General features: G+C 46.3%; 1 protein-coding gene across 2 annotated transcripts; it reads right to left on the reverse strand.

Moving 5' to 3' along the window:
• Positions 1–1,381: 1,381 nt before the first annotated feature.
• Positions 1,382–21,177, reverse strand: HDHD5 (haloacid dehalogenase like hydrolase domain containing 5). Of its 2 annotated transcripts, none has more exons than XM_032349246.1 (8): positions 20,995–21,177; positions 12,404–12,607; positions 10,809–10,921; positions 8,234–8,327; positions 6,882–6,915; positions 5,012–5,186; positions 2,424–2,612; positions 1,382–2,236 (listed from the first exon to the last, which is right to left on the reverse strand). In XM_032349246.1, exons 1-8 carry the CDS (start codon positions 21,118–21,120, stop codon positions 1,903–1,905), a joined length of 1,269 nt encoding a protein of 422 aa, XP_032205137.1. In that variant the 5' UTR covers positions 21,121–21,177; the 3' UTR covers positions 1,382–1,902. The 2 variants fall into 2 exon arrangements, with proteins under 2 accessions (XP_032205137.1, XP_032205136.1); XM_032349245.1 differs by having other exon boundaries at positions 12,404–12,625.
• Between the last annotated feature and the right edge of the window lie 1,257 nt (positions 21,178–22,434).

The raw sequence follows: 22,434 nt of genomic DNA on the forward strand, positions 1-22,434 counted from the left end.
AGCAGGGCTGGTACAACATGAAAGGGAAAGTGGGAGAACAGGATGGAGAGGCATCTATGCTGAGGGCTCTTCCTCTGGGAGAGCAGAAGTCACGGGAGGGTTTTCATCAGAGAACAGGTCAAACTTAGGATGCGGCTTCTGGGGCGCTGAGGGGAGAGCTGCAAAGAGGGAGGAGGAAATGAGACAGGGAGGTCAGACTGGAGGCTGCCACAACAATGCAGGCCAGAGAAGCCAGCAGCCTGGAGCAGGGCAGCATCGAAGGCTGGAAAGTGCTTACACTCGGCATATTCTGAAGGCAAAGCTGCAGGATATACGGATGGACTGGCTGTAGATTAAAGACAAGGATGGGGGCACCTAGGTGGCTCAGTTGGTTAAGCAGCTGCCTTCGGCTCAGGTCATGATTCTGGGGTCCTGGGATCGAGCCCCGCATCGGGCTCCCTGCTCAGACGAGAGCCTGCTTCTCTCTCTCCCTCTACCTGCCGCTCTGCTTACTTGTGTTCTCTCTCTCTGTCAAATAAGTAAATAAATAATTTGGGGGTGGGGGAAAACAAGGGTGAGTCCAGGCCTTTAGCCTACTGTCTTCAGTGCTACTGTCTACTGTTGGGGGGAAGGGGTGTGTGCAGCAGGACCCCACCTGGGTACTAGCAGTAGGGTTGGGCTATATTTGGCTTTGGACACAGCCAAGCTCTGATACTTACGGAGTGAGCATAGCTCATCACTCTCTCCTTTGTAAAACATGTTCACTCAGCTTCCCAGACACCCATTCACTCACGATTCCCCTTCGATTTCAGTGGCCACTCCTTCCCAGTCCCCTGTGTTCTCTCCTCTCTGAATGACTACCAAGCATCCAAACAAAGGTGTCAAGAAGTCAGTGAGATACAGCCAAGTAATGAGTGTTTTGAGAAGAGGGGAAGGAGTCACCAGCTTGTGGCACATGAAAATGACTGCTAGAGTAACATGAAGGCAAGGACAAGGGGATTTGGCAAACGGGACTGTGGACGACACATACCATGGAAAAGTGAAAATGGGTCGCTCCTAGAGGGAGGAATATAAGAAATATGTACTTGCCAGGATCATTATAGGAAGAGCTCCTTCCTTCAGAAGAAACTATAAACAAGATCCTTTCTTTTCCACACCAGAGGAGTTGTAATGTACATGCCAAAGCCTGGGCATAACTACTTCCCAGACAGACTCGGGCTTTGCAGGCCAGGGCCAGGCTGGGGATTGGTGGTGGAAAGGAGAACAAAGGTAGGAAAGAAGACCTCAGTGCCTTATGGGAGCAAAATGGCACCAATCTCTTTGCTTCAGGGTCACCCACACTGCTCACCCGCTATCCTTCCTCAACAGGACTTTTCAGTACATTCCAGAAGTGGTTCACAACTGACAGCATAATGAATATTTATTATGATTATTTTAATTTAAAAAAATAAGCCTCAAAGTCTCTGGGCAGTAAGCTAAAATACAATAAAAAGCAGTATCATAGTATTAGTGACACAGCTTGCTGGCATGCAGCGGTGCCCTCAGTGCAGACAAGGCTCCACATTATTTCCCACCACTTCCCCTTTTTTCTTAAGTCCCTACTGAAATGAGAGAAGAAACTGAGGAACAGAGGTAAAGGGACTGGCCCAAGGTCAGACTGTCAGAAGCAGACAGGAACTGGGCCCAGAAAATCCTGATGGTTCTACCCAAAATGCTCCCGGGGTACCATTCTGTGGCTACTGCCCATCAGGAGAAAAAGCCAGTGTCTTCTTCCAAGTGACCAGTAATATCCACCGTGGGGCCACACAGAGTGTCCTGGGAAGCGGCCCTGACTTGATGCCCAGTGATGTGGGCCAAAAGTTAGTCAACAGGACTCCCCTCTAGCTCCAGGGTCCCTCCCTCATCTCCAGTGCACAGCCCTTACTACAAAGCCCAACCCTCCTTGTGGAAAACCAGCTGTACAGCCTCATTCACATCATTCACAATGTGCGATGCCTCCATGAGCCCTGGACTGAAGCTGAAGTCCCGGTGCCCATGGAATGGAGCCGCCTCTGCTTCTTGGGTGGGCCTGGTGGGCTCTGGGCCCTTGGGATTGTACACACCAGTGCACACTAGGATAGAGGCGCAGCTCTGAGTTGCTGAGGGCCGCTGCTTCCACAAGCCACTGGCCCCCCGCTCTTCTGCCCCACCATGCTTCGCCATCTGCAGGTACTTGTGGAACAGGTTGGCACCGTAGACATCAGACATAGGGTTATCACTGGAAGGGGCAGCCATACCGGAAAAGGAAAGAAGAGAATACCCCAGTTTAGTGTTACAAGGCACACAGAGCAGAGGACAACTGTAGGACTAGTATTGTGTTACATACAGGGAAACAGGTCGGTGAGTAGGTAGGGAGGAAGGGCAGGGGAAGTCCAAAAGTGATGAGGAGATGGAAAAGTACTTACCCGACAGCATAGAGCTTCTGGATGGGGGCTGCCCACCCCCGCCTCTCTGCCTGCTGCTGGATCAGGTCCTCTGCATACTGGTAAGTGAGGACGCTGGGTTTGCCCATCAGACCCTCGTATTTCAGCTCTTTGCCTGTCAATTTCTGGTAAATGGTTTCCAGGCACAGCAAAAAGGTGCCGTGGCCAAACCTGTCAGAGAAGAGAGCTCAGCAGCTCAGGCCTCCTCTCCCTGGTTCTAAGCAGGACCCTATACATCAACCTTTCACTCCAGCACCCTGCTGGTGACAGATAAAGTGAAATTACTCCTAGTAAGAAGCACATTTATTATCTATCTTTATGACCTGCTGTTATCTACTAATATTTGTTGAGCACTATTGTGGCATATCACATGTAACTCTCAGAACAACCCCATGAGAGCTGTCATCATTTTCATTTTTAAGTGAGGAAACTGAGGCATACAGATATTAAGTAACTTGCCCGAGGTGGCAGAGCTAGGATTACAACCTAGGCAGTCAGACTCTACAAATCTAAATTCAGCTTTAAATCTGTGCAGACTACCGGTTGCCCTCTCCCCTTCTTTCTCAGTGCCAGTTTTCAGCTCACCATATTGCGACCAGGTGTACAAAAGTATTTGCTTGCCTCCACTGCAGCTCGTGTGCAGCCATGTGAATAAGCTACAGCCAAAGAGTCCGTGAAATCAGAAATACTGGGCTAAAACTCTAGGAAGTGTGAAACTGGAGAGTGGGTACTCTTTTCCACTCTTTCTTGCTGCCTGGAATGCTGATCTGGTGCCTGGAGCTCAGGCAGCCATTTGGAACTATGCTGTGAAGGGCTAAGGATCGCATAGCAGGAAGACAGGAGCCTATGTCCCAGACAGGTGCGATATCCACACAAGCCCTGCACTGCCTACCACATTCTTCTTTTCCATTAGAAAAAAAAGAAACTTCTATCTTGTCTAAGACACTTTCAGGGAAGCTTGGGTGGCTCAGGTCATGATCCCAGGGTCCTGGAATAGAGCCCCACATCGGGCTCTCTGCTCGGCGGGAAAACTGCTTCTCCCTCTGCCTGCTGCTCCCCCTAAGCAGTGTGCTCTCTCACACTCTCGGACAAATAAATAAATGAAGTCTTGAAGGGAAAAAAAAAAAAAGAAAACACTTTCATTTTGGGTTTTGGGTTTTCATCCCTGGCTGCTAAGCCAAATTCTGATACATATTAAGGTTGTATTTCAGCATCACTTATTTAACAAATTCTACTTCCAATTTTTAAATTAATGGGTGAAAAGTAATCTCAAATCTGATTTATAAATTGAATTTGCTACTTGCTATTCCATTCCAGCCTACATAGCCAAACCCCCCTCACCTAGTGTGTTGGCACATCCTAACTGTAGGAAGAATACTTCAAAGAAAACATCTAACCTCGGGATACAGAAATACACCTTTTAAAGTAACAAGAGAACACCACAACACCCATCTCTTTGGAGTTACTAAGTCATGTCACTTGAGGCAGTGTGGGGCCTGCTACCCTCTGTTGAATCACTCATGCAGCCCACTGGAATCAGTAGCATAGAAAGAAAATTCTGGACTTTGGCCCTGCAGATAAGAGCCACCAAACAGTATACAGTAGCCATAGCTATCCTTCCAGAAAGGCCCTCCAGGGCTGGAAAAAGACCTGCCTAGACTGTGCTTGGCCTCAGACAGGACAGAGGAGGTCTATACAGCTGAACAGGGAGCAGTGAGGCAGGGGGAGACTGAGAAAGTCACTTACCCACTGGGTCTCAGTTCTCTGGCCTACATAACCGTCAGAATAATTATCGCTCCCCCGGCCCCCACATCTTAAGGGCAGGAGGAGACAAAGAGGGAAGGAACCAGTGCTACAGGGAGGAGGCAAAGAGGAGCAGCTGCACTGCTAGGCCTCCATTGAAGTCATTCATTGTTTGGGTTCCACAGACCAAAAAATAACAGGTTCTGGGGGCACCCAACAAGCTGAACGGGTGGAGCTTGCAACGCCTGATCTCAGGCTTGTGAGTTCAAGCCCCATGTTGGGGGCAGAGATTACTTAAAAAAAGTTTTAAATCTGAAAAAAATAAAATAAAACAACATTAACATGTTCTGTTAAGATTCTGGGGAGCAGGAGCACACGGGTGGCTCAGCTGATTGAGCATCCAACTCTTGGTTTCAGCTCAAGTCACGATCTTGAGGTCATGGGACTGAACTCCACGTTGGGTCAGCGCAGAAGCTGCTTGAGATTTTCTCTCTCCCTATCCCTCTGCCTCTGCCCCTCCCACTCATGCTCTCTCTTTCTCTATAAATAAATTAAATCTTAAACAAATAAGATTCTGGAGGGCAAAGGCCATGTGTTAAAGATCACCTCAACATATCTTCAGTGATCAGTAAGCTATACTTTTCATTTACTAATTAGTACGCAAAATAACCCCTTGAAAATCCTCCCAGAAAGGACAAGTTTCTGTGGCAAATACGGGGCTGACCCAAGCAGGGGTACCAGAATGATGGTAAGAAACTCAGCAGGACTGTCTAAGCAGCAGCTGGCAGTGGCCACAACTGTCAAGGCCAGAAACTCTGTGTCCTTACCTAGGCATCTTGGCTTCAGCCATCCAAAGGAGATCCATGTTGCTGGCCAGGACAGGGAGATGGGGATAAGGAGCCGTTGCTAGACCAGTCCCAGGGTTCCCATTGCTGAGCAGGACATCCATGATCAGCTGCAGGCTTGTCTCCCAGCGGACTGGCTCCCCAAGGAGAAGAACCCCTTTAAAGAGCAGAGGCACGGAAGTGAGGCACTCTGCCTGACCTCTGCGGCAGGCAGGAGGAAGGCCCTTAGGAGACCCGCTGACACCAGCTGGTGCCACCCGACCACAAGCTCTTTCCCCACAGTACACACCCCGGCAAGGGCACAGTTCCCAGAACCAGCCTTCAAAGATCCATTCATCCATTCACCCAAGGTAAACAAAGCCCAGGACCTGGGAAGGCACTTCCTAAGGGCTCCCATTTTCACTTGTACTCACCAGTACTTCACAGAAAAGGTTAAAATAAAGAAAACCAGCAGCCAAGTCTCAGGCCTGCTTCCTCCTGCTGACTAATGCTCTCCTGATCACCTCACCCACAAGTACCTGGCAAAGGGCTTGCCCTCCTCAGCCACTTCTCTCTGAGCCCCAGGGGCCAGTAAACCTAACCACTAGGAGAGGAGGATCTGGAGTGACACAGACTAGCATTTCCAACCTGACTGTCCATTTTCCTTGTGACTTTAGGTAAGTTACTTACCATCTCTCTAAGCCTCTGCCTCAACTACATCATAATGATACCTACGATTGTTTAGGGTAAAAATGAGATATAATAAAGCACTTAACCCATGCTGGACACATAACACTTAACATGGTAGCTGCCAGTATCAGCTATAAGGCCAGTGGTCTCAATGGGGTAGTACTTGCCCCTAAGGAGGTGTTCTAGAAATTGGAGGATATATTTTTATTGTCACCATGACTGACAATTAGTGGCAAGGATCGTGGGAGGGGACCATGAATGCCAGATGCTCAGGACAATCCTGAACAATCAGAAGCTGCCCCTGGTCTATTAACATTTGAGTATCCCATCTGACATTCACATAGGTGAATAACCTGTTTATAGGTAATTGAGCCTAAACCCTAATTTCGTTCTACATGTAAACACAAAGTAGAGCTTTAATAAACAAACAATTTTCTAAAAATGCAACTATCATGTAAATCAAGAGAAGTCTACAGTTTATCTTTTCAAAATTTTACCAAAGTTATTCCATATATTGGAAAATCACTTCACCAATGACAATGCAATCCCTAATGTCTGAGTCACCCATAAAATACACCTATATCCCACCTATAAACACACTTATATCAGTCTGCCTTTGTAGCTGTAACATTCATGATGATTTCATGTTTGATATAATCATTTTACTACTTCATTATGTCTTCCTGAATAATCATTTACATACTGAAATACACATTACCTTACTAAAAATTTTCCTTTTATTTCTCCCTATTACAATTAGGGCTTTACAATGAACTAGTTAATTTTTAATATACATATACAGGAAGTTGTATTATCTATGGATTTCACAGCAGGGCAGTAAAGGGGACATTACAGTATTTTTGTTACATGAAGGGGAACTGGATTTAGTGGAGCTGAGAAACACTGGCCTACATTACCTCTGGGAGTTTTTCCATGCTAAGATCTTCTACACTTAACAATTTTTCTGGAATGATAGAGCAAGTGAAATAGGCAGGGAAATTTAAAAACAAAGGTCTCAGAGGTAGTGAGGGGTGGATCTGAGACTAGATCCTAGGTAACCTAATACCCAATGCCTGTAGCCACCCCACCAGTCTACAGGCAAACAAGCTGCAAGAGAACGGTGTGGAGGGCCAAAAGGAGAACTGCCCGGAGCCACACCTACACCAGCAGAGGCCCTCATTACCTTCAATGGCCGGGAAGTCATTCCTTAGAAGGGGCTGCCAAGAAACAAAGAAAAGGACAATCAATGCCAGTCACTGTCCACTTCCCGACAACCACACAACTGTATCATAATGAGTGGCAAGAGAAAAGACACATTCTAGACAGATCAAACACCATCACCACCCCCACGGTCTAGCCCAAGCCAAGGAGAAGCTGGATAAGACTGAGGAAGAAAATTCACAAAGAAAAGTGAAGTCAGAATGGGTAGGGCTCTCACAGAACACGCAGAGGGAAGTCACATATGGACGTCAACCAGGAGGAAGGGCTAGTCACCTGTCCCTGTGAGGACAGGAGGTGAGATGTGTGTCAAGCAAGGATCTAGGATCAGGTAGCTAAGATGAAGGTGAGACTATGAAGGAAAGGGAGGTCACCAGGGTATGACAGACCATTTCTCTAGATGTGATATGAAGAGGCAGGAGCCTCTACTTTACCCATCCTCTGGGGTCTGTTCCTTCCCTAAACTATTAGTCATGGCTCTACCACTAACCAGCTATGTGACCTGGAGTAGGTCACTTCCCCTGTGTGGGGCTCAGTCTCTGAGCTGCTCTAAGATCTGTTCCAACTCAGACATTCTAGTTCCCCACATAATTTGCACGATCCTAGGAGGAAGATTTTGAAGGTGATGAAGAGCTCTGTTCAATTGGAAAGCTCTAGAGGAAGGAAAACTAAAGCTACATAAACAAACAAAAATAAGCTTGTCTGTTTATAACTGCATTTCCCCACATTTTGACAATGGTCTGACTTAGACTACAGGCCATGTGATAGAGAGTTCACATGAGGAAGAGGGGTGCCAGGGAAGGGGCCATCAAGAGTCAAGAAGTCATACTCTAAAGGATCAAGGAGAGGCCCTGTAAACCAGTGGTTCAAATATGAACCAAACCCAAAAGGAACACGGGCATACTCAGAATTGCCGGTTACCTTTACAAGCAAGCTGTTTCTCACAAGGACAGCTCTCCATAGCAAGCTTTAGGATAAAGGAGCAGCAATGATTAATTTCACAAAGGTTAAAGATCTCCCAAGCAACACTCGGAAAAACAGCCAGTAAAACAGGTAACTCCTCGTTGGAGATGCTAGGGCTTTGAAAGAGGTTCTCAGCTAATGACAATGCAGAAAGGAAAACACTTAGGAGCCTGTTGCCCCTCTGGGCCATCCTTGTATATCTGGAAAACAAAATCCTTGGCCAGATGTGCCTCTCTAAGGTGGAAAAGACGCAGCTCTCGGTGGGAGGGGTTGCAAGGTTGGTAAGAGGAACCCATGTGAGGAATAAGAAGAGAGAACTAAACATGAGACACCCAGAAGCATGCTCCTTATTACCGTGGTCTTTGGCCGCCGCTGGAGATCTACCATGTCAAGCACAGGAAAGGCCATACGCAGCTCATCCACAGTAACCACATTCTCGAAGCCCAATCTACAGCAAGATCAGGGAAGCAAAGCCGGACAGTTCTGGGGGAAGATAGCTTTAAGGGGAAGGGAACCAACACAGTCCCAAGCAAACTAGGGCACCCAATCCCCAGACAGGAGTGAAGCAGTGAGAGCCCAGACACAGCTTGGAAGGCCAACGTCAATCCTGAGAGTGCTGGCAGATGGGCCGTGACTACACAGCGATGCAGCAGCAGGGTTACAGGTCCCACACTGGATACCACCAGGGCACAAAGGCACACAAGAAAGTCTGGCCTTGGGGCGCCTGGGTGGCTCAGTGGGTTAAAGCCTCTCCCTTCGGCTCAGGTCATGATCCGGGGGTCCTGGGATGGAGCCCCACATAGGGCTCTCTGCTCAGCAGGGAGACTGCTTCCCTTCCTCTCTGCCTGCCTCTCTGCCTACTTGTGATCTCTGTCTGTCAAATAAATAATAAATAAAATCTTTTTTAAAAAAAGAATGTCTGGCCTCAAGGAACTCACCATAGGCCCAGGGCCCATCTAAACCAGCGCTCTGTGAACAATGCTGATTTTGAGGAGTTGAAAAGAGGAGACTCGTCACTGGGCTGGTAGCTGGGCAGAGTCCAGGGAAGTCCGACTTGAGAGAACTCTTTTGAGGATGAGCCAGATTCAGAAAGGATGGGGAGGCCCCGAAGAGCAGAAAACCAGTGCCAACCAGATCTCTCCAAGAGCTGCCTCCATTTTCTGTCCTCAATCCCCACTTACAATCTTAACTGGACATGGTTTCAGATTATTTTCAAGATGAATCTCCTGAAAACACTGCTTCTGTCAAATTACCCAACAGCAACAGAACTTGCAAAGACTCCCCCTGCCCTCCTAAGTAAGCCCAGTGGCCTCTTGCCTTTCCTTCTGAGGCTTCCCTTCCAAGGCGCCACTCCTCCTGCTGCCTCTTACTCCCCACTCTATCCCAATCCAAACTCCGGCTTCAGGGATCCTCGCCTTCCCTTCTCTCTGCAGCCTCCTCAGCTCCTTCCCTCCACAGAAAACCTTAACTATAACCATCTCTGGTAGCACAGCCACGCCCCTCCATGAAGCCACCAGTCACAGCAGCTCCCAGGGTGTTCCCTCCCCAGTACCCAGGACTCTCAGAACCTATACAGCGCTTTTAAGTTTTCAATTGTAAGCTTTTTTTTTTTTTTTTTTTTTAAACGCAGATCCTGGCTGGGCTTCAGGTCTAAGCTTGGAAAACTGCTTTTTTCTTTTTTTTTCCTTAGAGAGGAAGTAGAGGGGAGTGTAGAGGGGCAGGGAGATAATCTTTTTTTTTTTTTTTTAAGATTATTTATTTACTTATTTTCCAGAGATTGAGAGAGAGAGAGTATAAGTAGGGGGAACAGTAGGGGCAGAGGGAGAAGCAGACTCTCCACTGAGTGGGGAGCCTGATGCAGGACTTGATCCCAGGACTCTGAGATCACGACCTGAGCTGAAGGCAGATGCACAGCTGACTAAGCCACCCAGGCGTCCCTAGAGAAAGACAATCTTAAGCAGACTCTGTACCCAGCACAGAGCTGGATGCGAGGCTTGATCTCTCAACCATGAGATCCCAACCTGAGCCGAAAACAAGTCGGACACTTTACTGACTGCACCACCTAGATGCCCCCATCATATGCCATCTTAAATACTCCTTTATCATTTGTGAATCTGTTATTCCTGCCTCGAGTATGAACCCTTTGATGAAGACAGAGTCCCACATGCTGTTCTTGGAGAACACCCCTGAAGAACGTGCTGGTACCCAGGAAGTGCTCAACGCAGGTCTTCCAAATGAGCAAATGAATATGTGGCTTGAGAACAGGGATCAACTCTTCTGCCTCTTTTTTTTTTTTTAAGATTTTTATTTATTTATTTGAGAGAGAGAGAGATCACAAGTAGGCAGAAAGGCAGGCAGAGAAAGAGAAGGAAGCAGGCTCCCCGCTGAGCAGAGAACCCGATGCGGGGCTCGATCCCAGGACCCTGAGATCATGACCCGAGCTGAAGGCAGAGGGTTTAACCCACTGAGCCACCCAGGCACCCAACTCTTCTGCCTCCTGAGTGTGCCCAGACCCAAAAGATTCACTGTGGATACTTAATACTAGCTAAGAAGTTGAATGAGCACCCTGAGGAACCAGGCTAGAGCAGTAGTTCCAAACCTAATTAGAGAATCACCTAGTTTTCTCTTCTAACATACAGACTGCTGATTCTTCTCTCACACCTAGTGAACCAATAATCTGTATTTTAAGCTCCCCAGTAGGTTCTGATTCAGTGGGCTAGCTTTTTGGAAATTATGGCACCAGGACCGGCCACACCTGGAAGCCATCCTCCCTCCCTAGAGAGCCCACTACGTATCCCTTAAGCCCTGGCACCATGCAGCCAGCACACCTCATTATGGTCCTGTCCACCCCCGCACCCCCAGCCATGGGAGGAAAACTCCAGTCCTGCCCCCTCCTCTACAGCGAGAACAAGCAACACCAAAAGGATACACTCGGGCATTTTCCACCACGGGCCCCTGCCCAGACACCAGCATCCGCTTGTTGTGATATTGCGAAAAGAGCTTCATGGGGCTGTGAGAGAGAATGACTTGATCCGGTTCCACCTGTAGCAACAGTCAAAAGACAGAGGAGAGCAGGGGAGACACAAAGTTGATGGAAAATAAGGGGGAGACGGGTAGCCTCTGCCCACTTAGGAAGGGAAAAAAACTGCCCAGAAAAAAAAGGGAAGGAGCTCTTTCCGGCACCCAACACTTGTAGACACTACCCAAACAGGTGTGAAAAGAACCTGTCTAACTTGGCTCTTGCCCCAAGAAAAGAACAAGCAGGGGCACCTGGGTGGCTCAGTGGGTTAAAGCCTCTGCTTTCGGCTCAGGTCATGATCCCAGGGTCCTGGGATCGAGCCCCACATCGGGCTCTCTGCTCTGCAGGGAGCCTGCTTCCTCCTCTCTCTCTGCCTGCCTCTCTGCCTACTTGTGATCTCTGTCTGCCAAATAAATAAATAAAATCTTTAAAAAAAAAAAAAAAAAAAGAACAAGCAGAAAATGCCATCAGTCGTGGGTTCTGACCACTGACTGTTCTGCTCAGTTTCTCCATCTGGACACTTCAGGGTTAATGCGCATGTTCTTTGTCATAGTCACAGAAATCTGCCTCTTTCTGTTTTCAATTCTACTTAAAGACTAAGCTTTTTAACATTTATAGTACTAACTCCAACAATGAAGCCAATACTCAAATGTTTTTGGAACCCTCTCCAGAAACCACAGACGGGAACCAGTTGTACTCCCTTGTTCTGCATTCAACCCCCAAGCGTGTTACCCAGTCAATCAGCCACTTTATTTACTCTCTTGGTTCCAAAGGGCTCTTTCCAAGAACTCAATCCACCCTTAATAAAGAAGGACATGTCAACATTGATATACCATGTGGAAGGGCAAGTGGGGAAGAGGGACTGCTTTTGGAGGACAATGCTCATTCAGGTATGTACCTTTTTTTTTTTAAGACTTTATTTATTTATTTGACAGTGAGAGAGGGAACACAAGCAGGGAGTGTGGGAGAGGGAGAAGCAGACTTCCCGCTGAGCAGGGAACCCAACACAGGGCTCGATCATAGGACCCTGGGATCATGACCTGAGCTGAAGGCAGCTGCTTAATGACTGAGCCACCCAGGCACCCCTAGATATGTACCTCTTTATTTATGAAAAACAAAGGCTATTACCTCAACATCCCTCCTGGTATACAGACATTTAGAAAAATGTGACCCTCGCTTTCCAGGGGCTGACAGTCCAAAAGAGACAACCCTGATGCCCAGAAAAGAAATGGATACAAAGACAGTAGACTGAAACTGCCAAATCCATGGGCAGAATTTTTGTGTTCAGCGTGAAATGATATATAAAAAATACCCTTGCTGTAAGGTTCTCCTCATGAAGCTAGGCTTGAGCTTCAAGTTATTTTGTACTATTGACCCAGCCAGGGGGCCATGCCCTAGGGCTTATCAACACTGTACCCCAACCCAGGAAAGGCAGCTAAGTCAGAGTTGGAATGGGGGTTCCACTGACAACCAGCTCTTTGGGCATTTCTCCAGTGCCTCCTTACCTTGAACCCCAGCAGGGCTGACAGTTCCTGGGCTTTGCTGTGTTGTAAGATGTTGCCAGCATTGGTGACAAAAACCACGGGCACCCGCAACTGCCCATGAGCGTTCACCAGCCTGCGGAACGCTTCCAGAGCCGCAGGGATCACTCTGTGACCCCGCACCAGCACTCCATCGATGTCCAACAGGAACCCAAAAGTTGGTGGGCTCTGCACAGAAGAGAATCCCTACAGCCTGAGTCAAGAGGCAAAGGGGAAGAAGGAAAAGATCCTCACAAGAAAGGGCGCCGCATCATCTCCAGGTCACCCAGAGTTCTGAACAGAAAATGAGGACATGGGATTTCTGAGAGGGCAAATCCATCTATACCAAAGAATTAGTCCCTTTTCATATATTTTTAAGCATAAAACTATCTTCACATAATTAATATTAAAAAAATTTTTAAGTGGAAAATAGAGAAATTCAAAAACACCCCAGGGCTTTAACATGATCATGTCTCTTTTCTATTATTTTGTCACATAGACAACTACACTTTACATGTTCAATTTTGAATTTTGTTATTTGACATTCAGATATTTTTATATGTTACAATAGCCTTCATAATATCTTTTACAATTTTATTACAACACACATGACAACACACAAAAAAACCTCAATTGCTACAGAGATTTTTAAAATGTTTAATTTCTTGCTTCCATTTACCCAGTGCTATTTCCTCTCTCATAAATCTCCAGAAACTCTATGTACATAGAGTAATAATTTTTTTATCTATTGTTGTATTTTTATCTGTTAACTAATGGCATTATATTGTGTACTTTCTTTTCCATCTGACCTGTTTTTAGATGGTATCTCTTAAGTTACCCTGCCGTTATCTATATACATAGCTCTATCTTCCAAGCATCATTTCTGACTACAAAATTCTAAGTGAATATTCTATTTCCCCTATTTTTGGACACTTATGTTTTCCTACATTTTTTCTACTACAAATAATGCTATAAGAAAATTCTTCATGCTTACTGATTTTTCCCTTAAGCTAGATTCTTAAAAGCAAGAATAAAAAGACAAGAAAGTGCAAGTATTTTAATAACATTAACACCTACTGACAAAATGTTTTCCAAAAATATGTATCAATTTACACGGCCACTGCTAATGCATTTTATTCCTGCCCGTATTGATTTTCACATGTATCAAAGAGTTTGTTAATTATCAAACATCTTGCTAATTTAAAGGTTTAAAAAAATGGTATCTCATTTCAATACGTATTTCCTGGGACTTATAAAGTGGAACACCATCTTTTTTTTTTTTTTTAAGTTTTATTTATTTATTTATTTTAGTAATCTCTTCCCCCAACACTGGTCTCGAACTGATGACCCCAAGATCAAGAGTTGCATGCTCCACTGACTAAGCCAGCCAGGCGCTATCCTTTAAAAATAAAAAAGATTGTATTTATTTGAGAGAGAAAGAGAGCACACATGCTTGAGCGCACAAGCGCAGGGGAGGATGGGGCAGAGGGAGAGGAAGAAGCAGGCTCCCTGCTGATCAGGGAGCCCGAAGCAGGGCTCAGTCCCAGAACCCTGAGATCATTATCTGAGCTAAAAGCAGACACTCAACAGACTGAGCCACCCAGATGCCCCTCAAAACTGTCCTTTTTATTAAAAAAAAAAAAAAAAAAAAAATTCATTCCAGGGGCACATGGCCAGCTCAGTCAGTTGAGCAAGAAACTTTTGATCTTGGGGTGGTGAGTTCAATACCCATTTTGGGGTAAGCGACTATTTAATAAGAATTTGAAAAAAAAAGCTTAGGGGTGCCTGGGTGGCTCAGTCAAATAAGCATCTGGTTTTTGGATTTGCTCCACGCTTAGTGGGGAGGCTAACGGAGATTCTCTCTGTTCCTCTCCCCGCTCTCCCTGCCCCCCACTCTCTCAAATAGATGAATAGATCTTTAGGAATGAAAATTTGAACATGAATAAATACAGGCGTGCCTGGGTGGCTCAGTCCTTAAGCGTCTGCCTTCCACTCAGGTCAGGATCCCAGGGTCATCAGATTGAGCCCCACATCGGGCTCTCTGCTCAGCAGGAAACCTGCTTCTCCCCCTCCCACTCCCCTTTCTTGCATTCCCTCTCTCACTGCGTCTCTCTCTGTCGAATAAATAAAATCTTTAAAAATAAATAAATAAATACAAATAAAAATTTCATTCCATTTATTATTTTTTGAAATTTTTAAAGATTTATTTATTTGACAGAGAGAGAGAGATCACAAGTAGGCAGAGAGGCAAAAGCTGGGGGGGAAGCAGGCTCCCCGCCGAGCAGAAAGCCCAATGCAGGACTTGATCCCAGGACCCTGAGATAATGACCTGAGCCAAAAGCAGAGGCTTAACCCACTGAGCCACCCAGGCGCCTCTCATCCCATTTATTATTAACATATAAGATGTTTTTCAAATGTCAAAAAAATCCAACCTAACCTGTTTGCTACTTTCCTTTTGTGGGCCCACTAAGTCAAGCCATTGTTACTGCATACACCTACTCATGGCATAGGGCTCTGTTTGTGAGCAGCAGGTGCTTCGGGCCCTGCATTTTCAGCTGGGGTCAAAGAAAAAGCAACCAGTTTAGGAAACCCATGGAAACTACAGTATTTTCACAAATGCAAATCAATTCTGAGTACTTAAGTTCTGAGTAAATAAACAATTAAACAAAAGTAGTTTCTTAGAAGAGAATTTTGAGCTAGGCAATGGAAGAGTTAAATAATTGCCTTCATTTAATAAGTATCTATTGACAGCCTGACCAGCAGCAGATCAGACAAGCAGCCAGAAGTGGCCTCTGTCTACACAGTTCGGTGGGAAAGACAATTAAACAAATAGCCATAGGACAGTCTGCACTCAGTGCTAAATTAGGAGCTGAGGGCAAGGAAAGCACTCCAAGACCCTTAATGAGGGGCACCTAACCAGAAGAAGGTGGTGAAGACTAGCCATCCTAGGTCTCCCAGGCCAACTGAAATGGAAAGTAAATCATGTCAGACCTGCACTGTAGAAATATCTTGGCTGCAAAGTCAAGATTGAGTGAAATGAAGAAAGTCAAGTTGAAGGAGACCAGTTGGGACCAACTACAATCTAAGACAGATGATGGTGGCTTTAACTTGGTTTAACTAGGCAGTGGCAACAAGAATGGTAAGAGGAGGGCAGGTTATACATAGAAGCAGAACAGCCAAATCCTGGTAACAACAGGATACAGGACTGAGAGAGGGAGGGGCCACAGGGACCCCCATACTTTTTTTTTTTTTTTTTTTTGGCTTGGGACCCTGGAAAGATGGATGCTGGTATTAGTCACTGACCCAAGAAACTAGATTGGCAGCAGCTGGGAGGTCAGTGAGGGCAGAAGATACATTCCACTTTGGACCTGTCAGATATACAACTAGAGACACCAGCACTGAACAGAAGGTCCTGGAGAAGAAAATCCAGAAGCTCTCTGCTCTTAGAGAACAGCTGAAACTTGGGAAGGGACAGAAGAGCCCGAGAAGCACAAGCAGAGTGAGAACAGAAGTAAGGCTTACAGAGAACCAGACCATCGTCATTTAAGGAAGGGTCACCTAGGAGTCACCAGCAAAAGAATGAGTAGCAAGTCAGTATGAGGAAAATCAAAAGGGTGTGGGGTCAAGGAAGCTAAGGGATAAGTTTCTGGAACAAGTAAACTAGGAAATGGAGTGACTGGGTTGCCTGGGTGGCTCAGTGGATTAAGCATCTGCCTTCAGCTCAGGTCATGATCCCAGGGTCCTCCCTGCTCAGCAGGAAGCCTGCTTCTTCCTCTCCCACTCCCCCTGCTTGTGTTCCCTCTCTCACTGTGTCTCTATCAAGTAAATAAATAAAATCTTAAAAAAAAAAAAAAGGAAATGGAGTGACTGTAATGATCCCATCTTCCCTCTGCTGAACAGTTAAGACCACCCAGGGAGACAGTCTTCCAGCTCCTTCATACTAGCTTGTGCGTAGGACCTTTCAGCTTTCAACAATGGCAGCTTTGGTGCCAAATCAGAGGTGGGAAGGGACCCTGGAAAAATAGAGAAAGCAAGTCAAATCAGTAAGACAAATTCTGACCACCAGCAAACACAACTGCTAGGGAGAAACTTGTCAAATCCTACATGCCAGGAGAGAAATACCTAGTGTCTCTAACTCTTGGCTCCAAAGGCTAATCCTGTTGCACTCCAAATGGGTGGACTGTACTGAGCTCTGAGTTGGACATAAAACAAAAATATGCTTACTTAATCCTTGTACCAACCTTCTGGGGGTGGGTGTCATTATCCCCAACTGACATTACATAGCAAAAGGAGCCTGGCTTATGCATAATGCTCAACATGGATATTCTGACTGGATGAATAAGAACCCAAATTGAAAGAGAAGAATTAGTCAAAGGTGACCCAGTTCACAAGTACTCAATCCAGAGGTCAGCCTTAAACTGGGCTTACGGCAAACTCAGAGTTCATTCCATGGCGCCCAAGGCAGCAAGCACCTTAGAGTAAGAAAGGGATCCAAGAGGTACCAAGATATCTGTGTTGGAACACGATGTTGCCACACCTCCTGCCACCCCCCAGTCATGTGAGTTCGCGTTCCTCTGTACTCAGTGTGCTCATGCACCAGAAGGCCCTCAAGGATCCCTGGATCCCCACCCGCTTCCTCAACAAACCCTCTAGAATGGGGGTCCTAAACAGGGGCCCATTGGTAGATTTCAGAGTGACCATAAAACCCCTTAAAACTCTATGTGCATTTTCCCTCGGGAAAGGATCTATGGCTCTTTTCTGATTTTATCATTTTATACTTCTCAAAGAGACTCACTGCACAGGTCCAGATGGAGGAGGGGTATGTTTTCCCTTAACCTTCCACCCTGGCACAGTGCTTAAACTCTCATAGATACTCAACAACCCGCATGGTCTGCCCTCTTCCTTGTACTATATGGATACACAGCATACTGTTCTGAAAGCTTATATGCAAAACTCATATGTCCATAATTTTGAGACAATTGGGCATTTTAAGGACAAAATTTTAAGTTACATTAAGGAATTGGTAATGTTGTTATGTATAACAGCATTATAGCTAGGTTTAAAATGAAAATGTCATTTTCTCAGAGGTACATATAGAAGAATTTAGGGTTAACCCCTAAATGACAAGAAATCACCATTCATTTTAAAATCTTACAGCTGGTGGGGGGGGGGGGTGGCAAGCAAAGCAAGTGTGGCAAAATGTCAAATGTCAAAATGTCAATAACTGGTGAATCTGGGTTCATAATATTATTCTGGTTTTGGGTTTTTGAAAACTTAGTTTGTAAGTATTTGTGCTGATGGCTACAAAATTTAACCATACAGTTTTAATGGTCTTCTGGCCATGTCCTAAATAGTCAAAAAATTTGTTCTCTTAGAAATAAGAATTGACAGTCCCTGCTACTTAGAACAGGAGTGTTTTCAGGACAATTTAGCAATATCCTTAAGACTGGGTGGCTCAGTGGGTTAAGCCACTGCCTTCGGCTCAGGTCATGATCTCAGGGTCCTAGGATCGAGTCCCGCATCGGGCTCTCTGCTCAGCAGGGAGCCTGCTTCCCTCTCTCTCTCTCTGCCTGCATCTCCGTCTACTTGTGATTTCTGTCTGTCAAATAAATAAATAAAATCTTAAAAAAAAAAAAAAAGACTTCCTCATCTCTAACTACACAAATAAGTAACAGACACCTCCAACCCTCAGGTGAATGTACACAGAGAAATCAGGCACCCAGCCACAAGAAAGTAAAGATGCAAGTCAACTGTAACAAATGTGTCACACTACCTTCAAGATATTAATAATACACAGACAGAAGACCATTAAAAACCGGGAGGAGATGGCATAAAAATAGGATTTCTCTACACTTTCCATTCACTCTGTCTTTAAATCTGCTCTAAAAAATAAGGTTTATTAATTTTTTTTAAAGATTTTACGTATTTATTTGAAAGAGAGAGACAAAGCCAGAGAGGGAACACAAGCAGGGGGAGTGGGAGAGGGAGAAAGCAGGCTTCCCACTGAACAGGGAGCCCAATTCGGGGCCTGACTCCAAGACCCTGGGATCATGAACTGAGTTGAAGGGAGACACTTAACGACTGAGCCACCCAGGCACCCCTTATTAATTTTTTTACATGAAGGTACCTAGAGAAGGAGAAAGAAACAGACTTTTTCTCTTCATTTTTCTTTTCATTCTCTTCTGTTTATCTGTATTCTGATTTTTCTTCTTTATCACTTGGGTTTTTTTTTTTTTTATTTCTTTTCAGTGTACCAGAATTCATTGTTTATGCACCACACCCAGTACTCCATGCAATACGTGCCCTCCATAATACCCACCACCAGGCTCACCCAACCCCACCCCCTTCAAAACCCTCAGATTGTTTTTCAGAGTCCATAGTCTCTCGTGGTTCATATATCACTTGGGTTTTTAAAAAACTAGTCCTGGGTATCAGGCCAGATCCTCTAAGTAAAGTTCGTATCGTTATCTGTGGCAATGATTTAAAATATGTGGTTGGGGTTTTTTTTTTTTTTTAAGATTTTATTTATTTATTTGACAGAGATCACAAGAAGGCAGAGAGGCAGGCAGAGAGAGAGGAAGGGAAGCAGGCTCCATGCTGAGCAGAGAGCCCGATGCGGGGCTGGATCTCAGGACCCTGGGATCATGACCTGAGCCGGAGGCAGAGGCTTTAACCCACTGAGCCACCCAGGCGCCTCCTAAAATATGTGGTTTTAAGATTAGTTTGAAGTGAAAGGACTACTAAGATGTTCCTCTGTGTTTGGCTTCTTACCTGTAATGAGTTTGGTAGCTTTCAACAACAGCATTAGAACTACTGTCTACTTTACTGTCTACTCCATCCACTTCCACATTTAAGAGAACTTGCTATGTGCCAGTCACTGTGCAAAGTACCCTGCATATATCACAAAAAGTACCCTACAGATATTCTCGCAAAAGCACTACAGGGTAAGTAATATCCTCAATACACCAATGGAGAAATTGAAGCTTAGAAAGCTAAGTAATTTGCCTTAAGTCAAACAGGACAGGCAGGATTCAGTTCTAAAGCTAGTACTCTGAAATGCTGTGCTATGCTATATCCCTTCCCTTTTTCTACTCTGTCAGAAAGTCACCTGGAATGATCTCAGGACCAGCAAAGATGCTAAAGTCAATACAATAGTTATAAATGACAGCAAAGTCCTTTTCACAGCACATTCTCATTCCATGCCTCCAGTGTGGTCACTTTCAGCTTTGTGACACTGGTCAGTCACTTAACTTCTTTGACTCTTAGCTCTTCCATATGCAAAATGATAACAGTGGTAACACAGGGGTTAAGAGCTAGCACTCTAGCACCAGACTGCCCTGGATTGCAGGATTTGACCACTGACTAGCTGTATGCCCTTAGGCAAGCTCCTTAACTTCTCTGTGCTTCAGTTCCTCCATCTGTAAAATGGAGTAACAGTACTTACTTCAGAGCTGTTACGAAAAGTGTGCAAATTAGTAATTGTGAAGCATCTGACACAAAGTGCTATGTGTTTTTAAAAATAAGGAATTATTTAAAATTATCAAAGGGTTACTGTGAAAGCACTACAAACGTGTACATTATTACTTACATACAGAAACTGTGATTTTAGAAAACGAAATTATCCTTAAAAAAAAAAAGGGGGGGGGACAACTGGCCCAGAGGAAAGTGAGTGACAGATGTGCCCACCTGGCCTGGAGTCCTGGCACAGCGGTCCACCAGCTGTTTGACCTGACAAAGAAAAGTACTTAAAAACTTGACTCCAGGGCGCCTAGGTGGTTGGTTGAACTACTGCCTTCAGCTCAGGTCATGATACTGGAGTCCCCGAATTGAGTTCTGCATGGGGCACCCTGCTCAGCAGGGGGTCTGCTTCTCCCTCTGACCTTCCCCAGCGACCTTCCCCCTCTCATGCTCGCTCGCTCACAGGGTTACATCCACCTCCAGAGTTGGGGAGAGAATTATCACTGAATTGCCTGGCACAAATTAGGGACTCTGCGCCAGTTCCCCCTTCTCTCAGATCTTCCACGTAACAGCCGCTCATTATGAATAAGGTTTACAAGCGAATGGGACCAAAGTAAAAAGCCCCACACAAAACCCACATTCATCGCTGGGTTGTCCATTTATAGGTGCAGGTCCCAGAGGGGAGTTCACTGCGAGTCGCCAAATTTCTTTCAAATGCAGATGAAAATCAAAACCGAAAGACTCTCATCCTGAAGAATCACAGAGGAAGTGCAGGAATCATACCCTGACCAGGAAAATACAAACACAAAAACTGCCGAGTAACTTTGGAGACGAAAAGCGGCGAGCGGCGAAGAAACATTCCTGGCGCGCGTTTTGGGCTTGTTTTGTTCATTCTCTCGCTGAAGTAACTTTTCATGCAGGCCGAAGGCATGACAAATCCCCTGAATGAGGGGGAGGCAGGGCGTGCAAAGAACACTCGTGCTCAGGGCAAGAACGAAGTGCACTAGAGGTCAGTGGCCTCGTCCAGGAGCTATGCGGCCCGCGGCCCCTCCCTCCCCGCGGCTCCGGCCCCACCCCCAGCCCTGAGGACCCGCTCGGCGGAACTCGGGCGTTCTCACCTGCGCGGCATCCACAGAGTAGCCTCTCCCCAGGCAGCGGCCCTGGAGCCCCAACGACGCGCGCGCCGCCCGCCACCAAAGCCCCGGCGCCGCCCGGACCGCCGCGAGGGAGCGGAGAACAGCCATCCAGCCGCCCCTCGCGCGCACGTGCAGACCAGCGCCAGCCCGGTCCGTGCCCCACCCCGCCCCCGCCGCACAGCCAATCAGCGGCGGAGGAGCGCTCGGGCCGGGCGGCGCCCGAGGCATTTCGGGAGTTGTAGTCCCACGTCCGTGTCCCGAAGCCCGGCAGGGCGCGGGGCGTGTTAGGCGCCGAGTCAAACCCGGCGTGGGGGGTCGGGCAGGGTGCTGGGGGAGGTTGGGGCCGGGGTTCTTGTCCCGCGGGCCAGGGGTTAGGGGTGGAAGGTGGGGCGGGTGAGGTTCCTGTTGGAGGGGAAGGAGGCAGGCAAAGTCCGGCCTCTTAGTAGACGGAGACTTGAGGTAAGCAGGCCAGTGTGCACGGACTTTGTACCCGCGGACTTTCTGGAACGTGCGTTTCTCTCTGAAGTCCCAGCTCCCTCAACCCTCAGTCCTCAGCAACTCTCAGGGAGATGAGAAACTGTGTGGAAGGAGCTAATACTTATTTGCAAGGAACGGGGGCGGAAGAGCAAAGCTTTCTTTTGATGTTCGAGAGCCCTGAACCCCAGTCAATCAAGGAATACTTGGAGGTTACCAATTAATCATTCTTGTGGTCTTTAAGTAAATATTCGCTAAGGTCCTCCTTCCTGCCCAGCTCTGTGCTAACTCCTGGGGAGAATATATACATAAATAATACTGCAAACTCACACTTTGTAGGGAGGTCGAGACAGGACTATAATACAAGGTAGAAAATAACTCCCGAAAAGAGGGAAAGCACCATTGTGTCCACCATTTGAAATGTTTAAGATGCTCCCTTTCACACCATTTGACCTGTCCCTAGTGATAGTTACACTAAGAAGGCTGAGCCTGCAATATATTTAGCACTAGGTGAGAGGAAGCAAGATGGGGTCAGGGATGGGCAGAGACTCTGCCCTCTCAGAGGTTAGTAACACCCTTAGATCCTCAATCTTGAAGGCCAAGATCCAACTTTTGGCAGTTGCCTGCAACTGAGAGAATCTGGCAGACTGATTCACATTAACCAACCAACAACTGCCCAGCACTTAAACCCTGCCAGGGGACATGGCTTTCCAAGATGGAAATATTCTCAATCTCTTCCTGTTATCAAACTACCTGGAAATTGCTTTAGTGGGTAGAAGGTTTCTTGGTGTAGTGATTTTTAACATATACCCACAATTTATTTGACAATCCTCTTCTAAAAAGGTAGAGTTTATTCCGTTCCTGATGAGTGTGGGCTGGACTTAATAACTCTTTTTTTTCTTTTTTAAGGAGGCTCCACACCCAGGATAGAACTAACATGGGGCCTGA

This window comes from Mustela erminea, chromosome 6 (assembly GCF_009829155.1).
Source record: "Mustela erminea isolate mMusErm1 chromosome 6, mMusErm1.Pri, whole genome shotgun sequence".
In the NCBI taxonomy this organism is placed as follows: domain Eukaryota; kingdom Metazoa; phylum Chordata; class Mammalia; order Carnivora; family Mustelidae; genus Mustela; species Mustela erminea.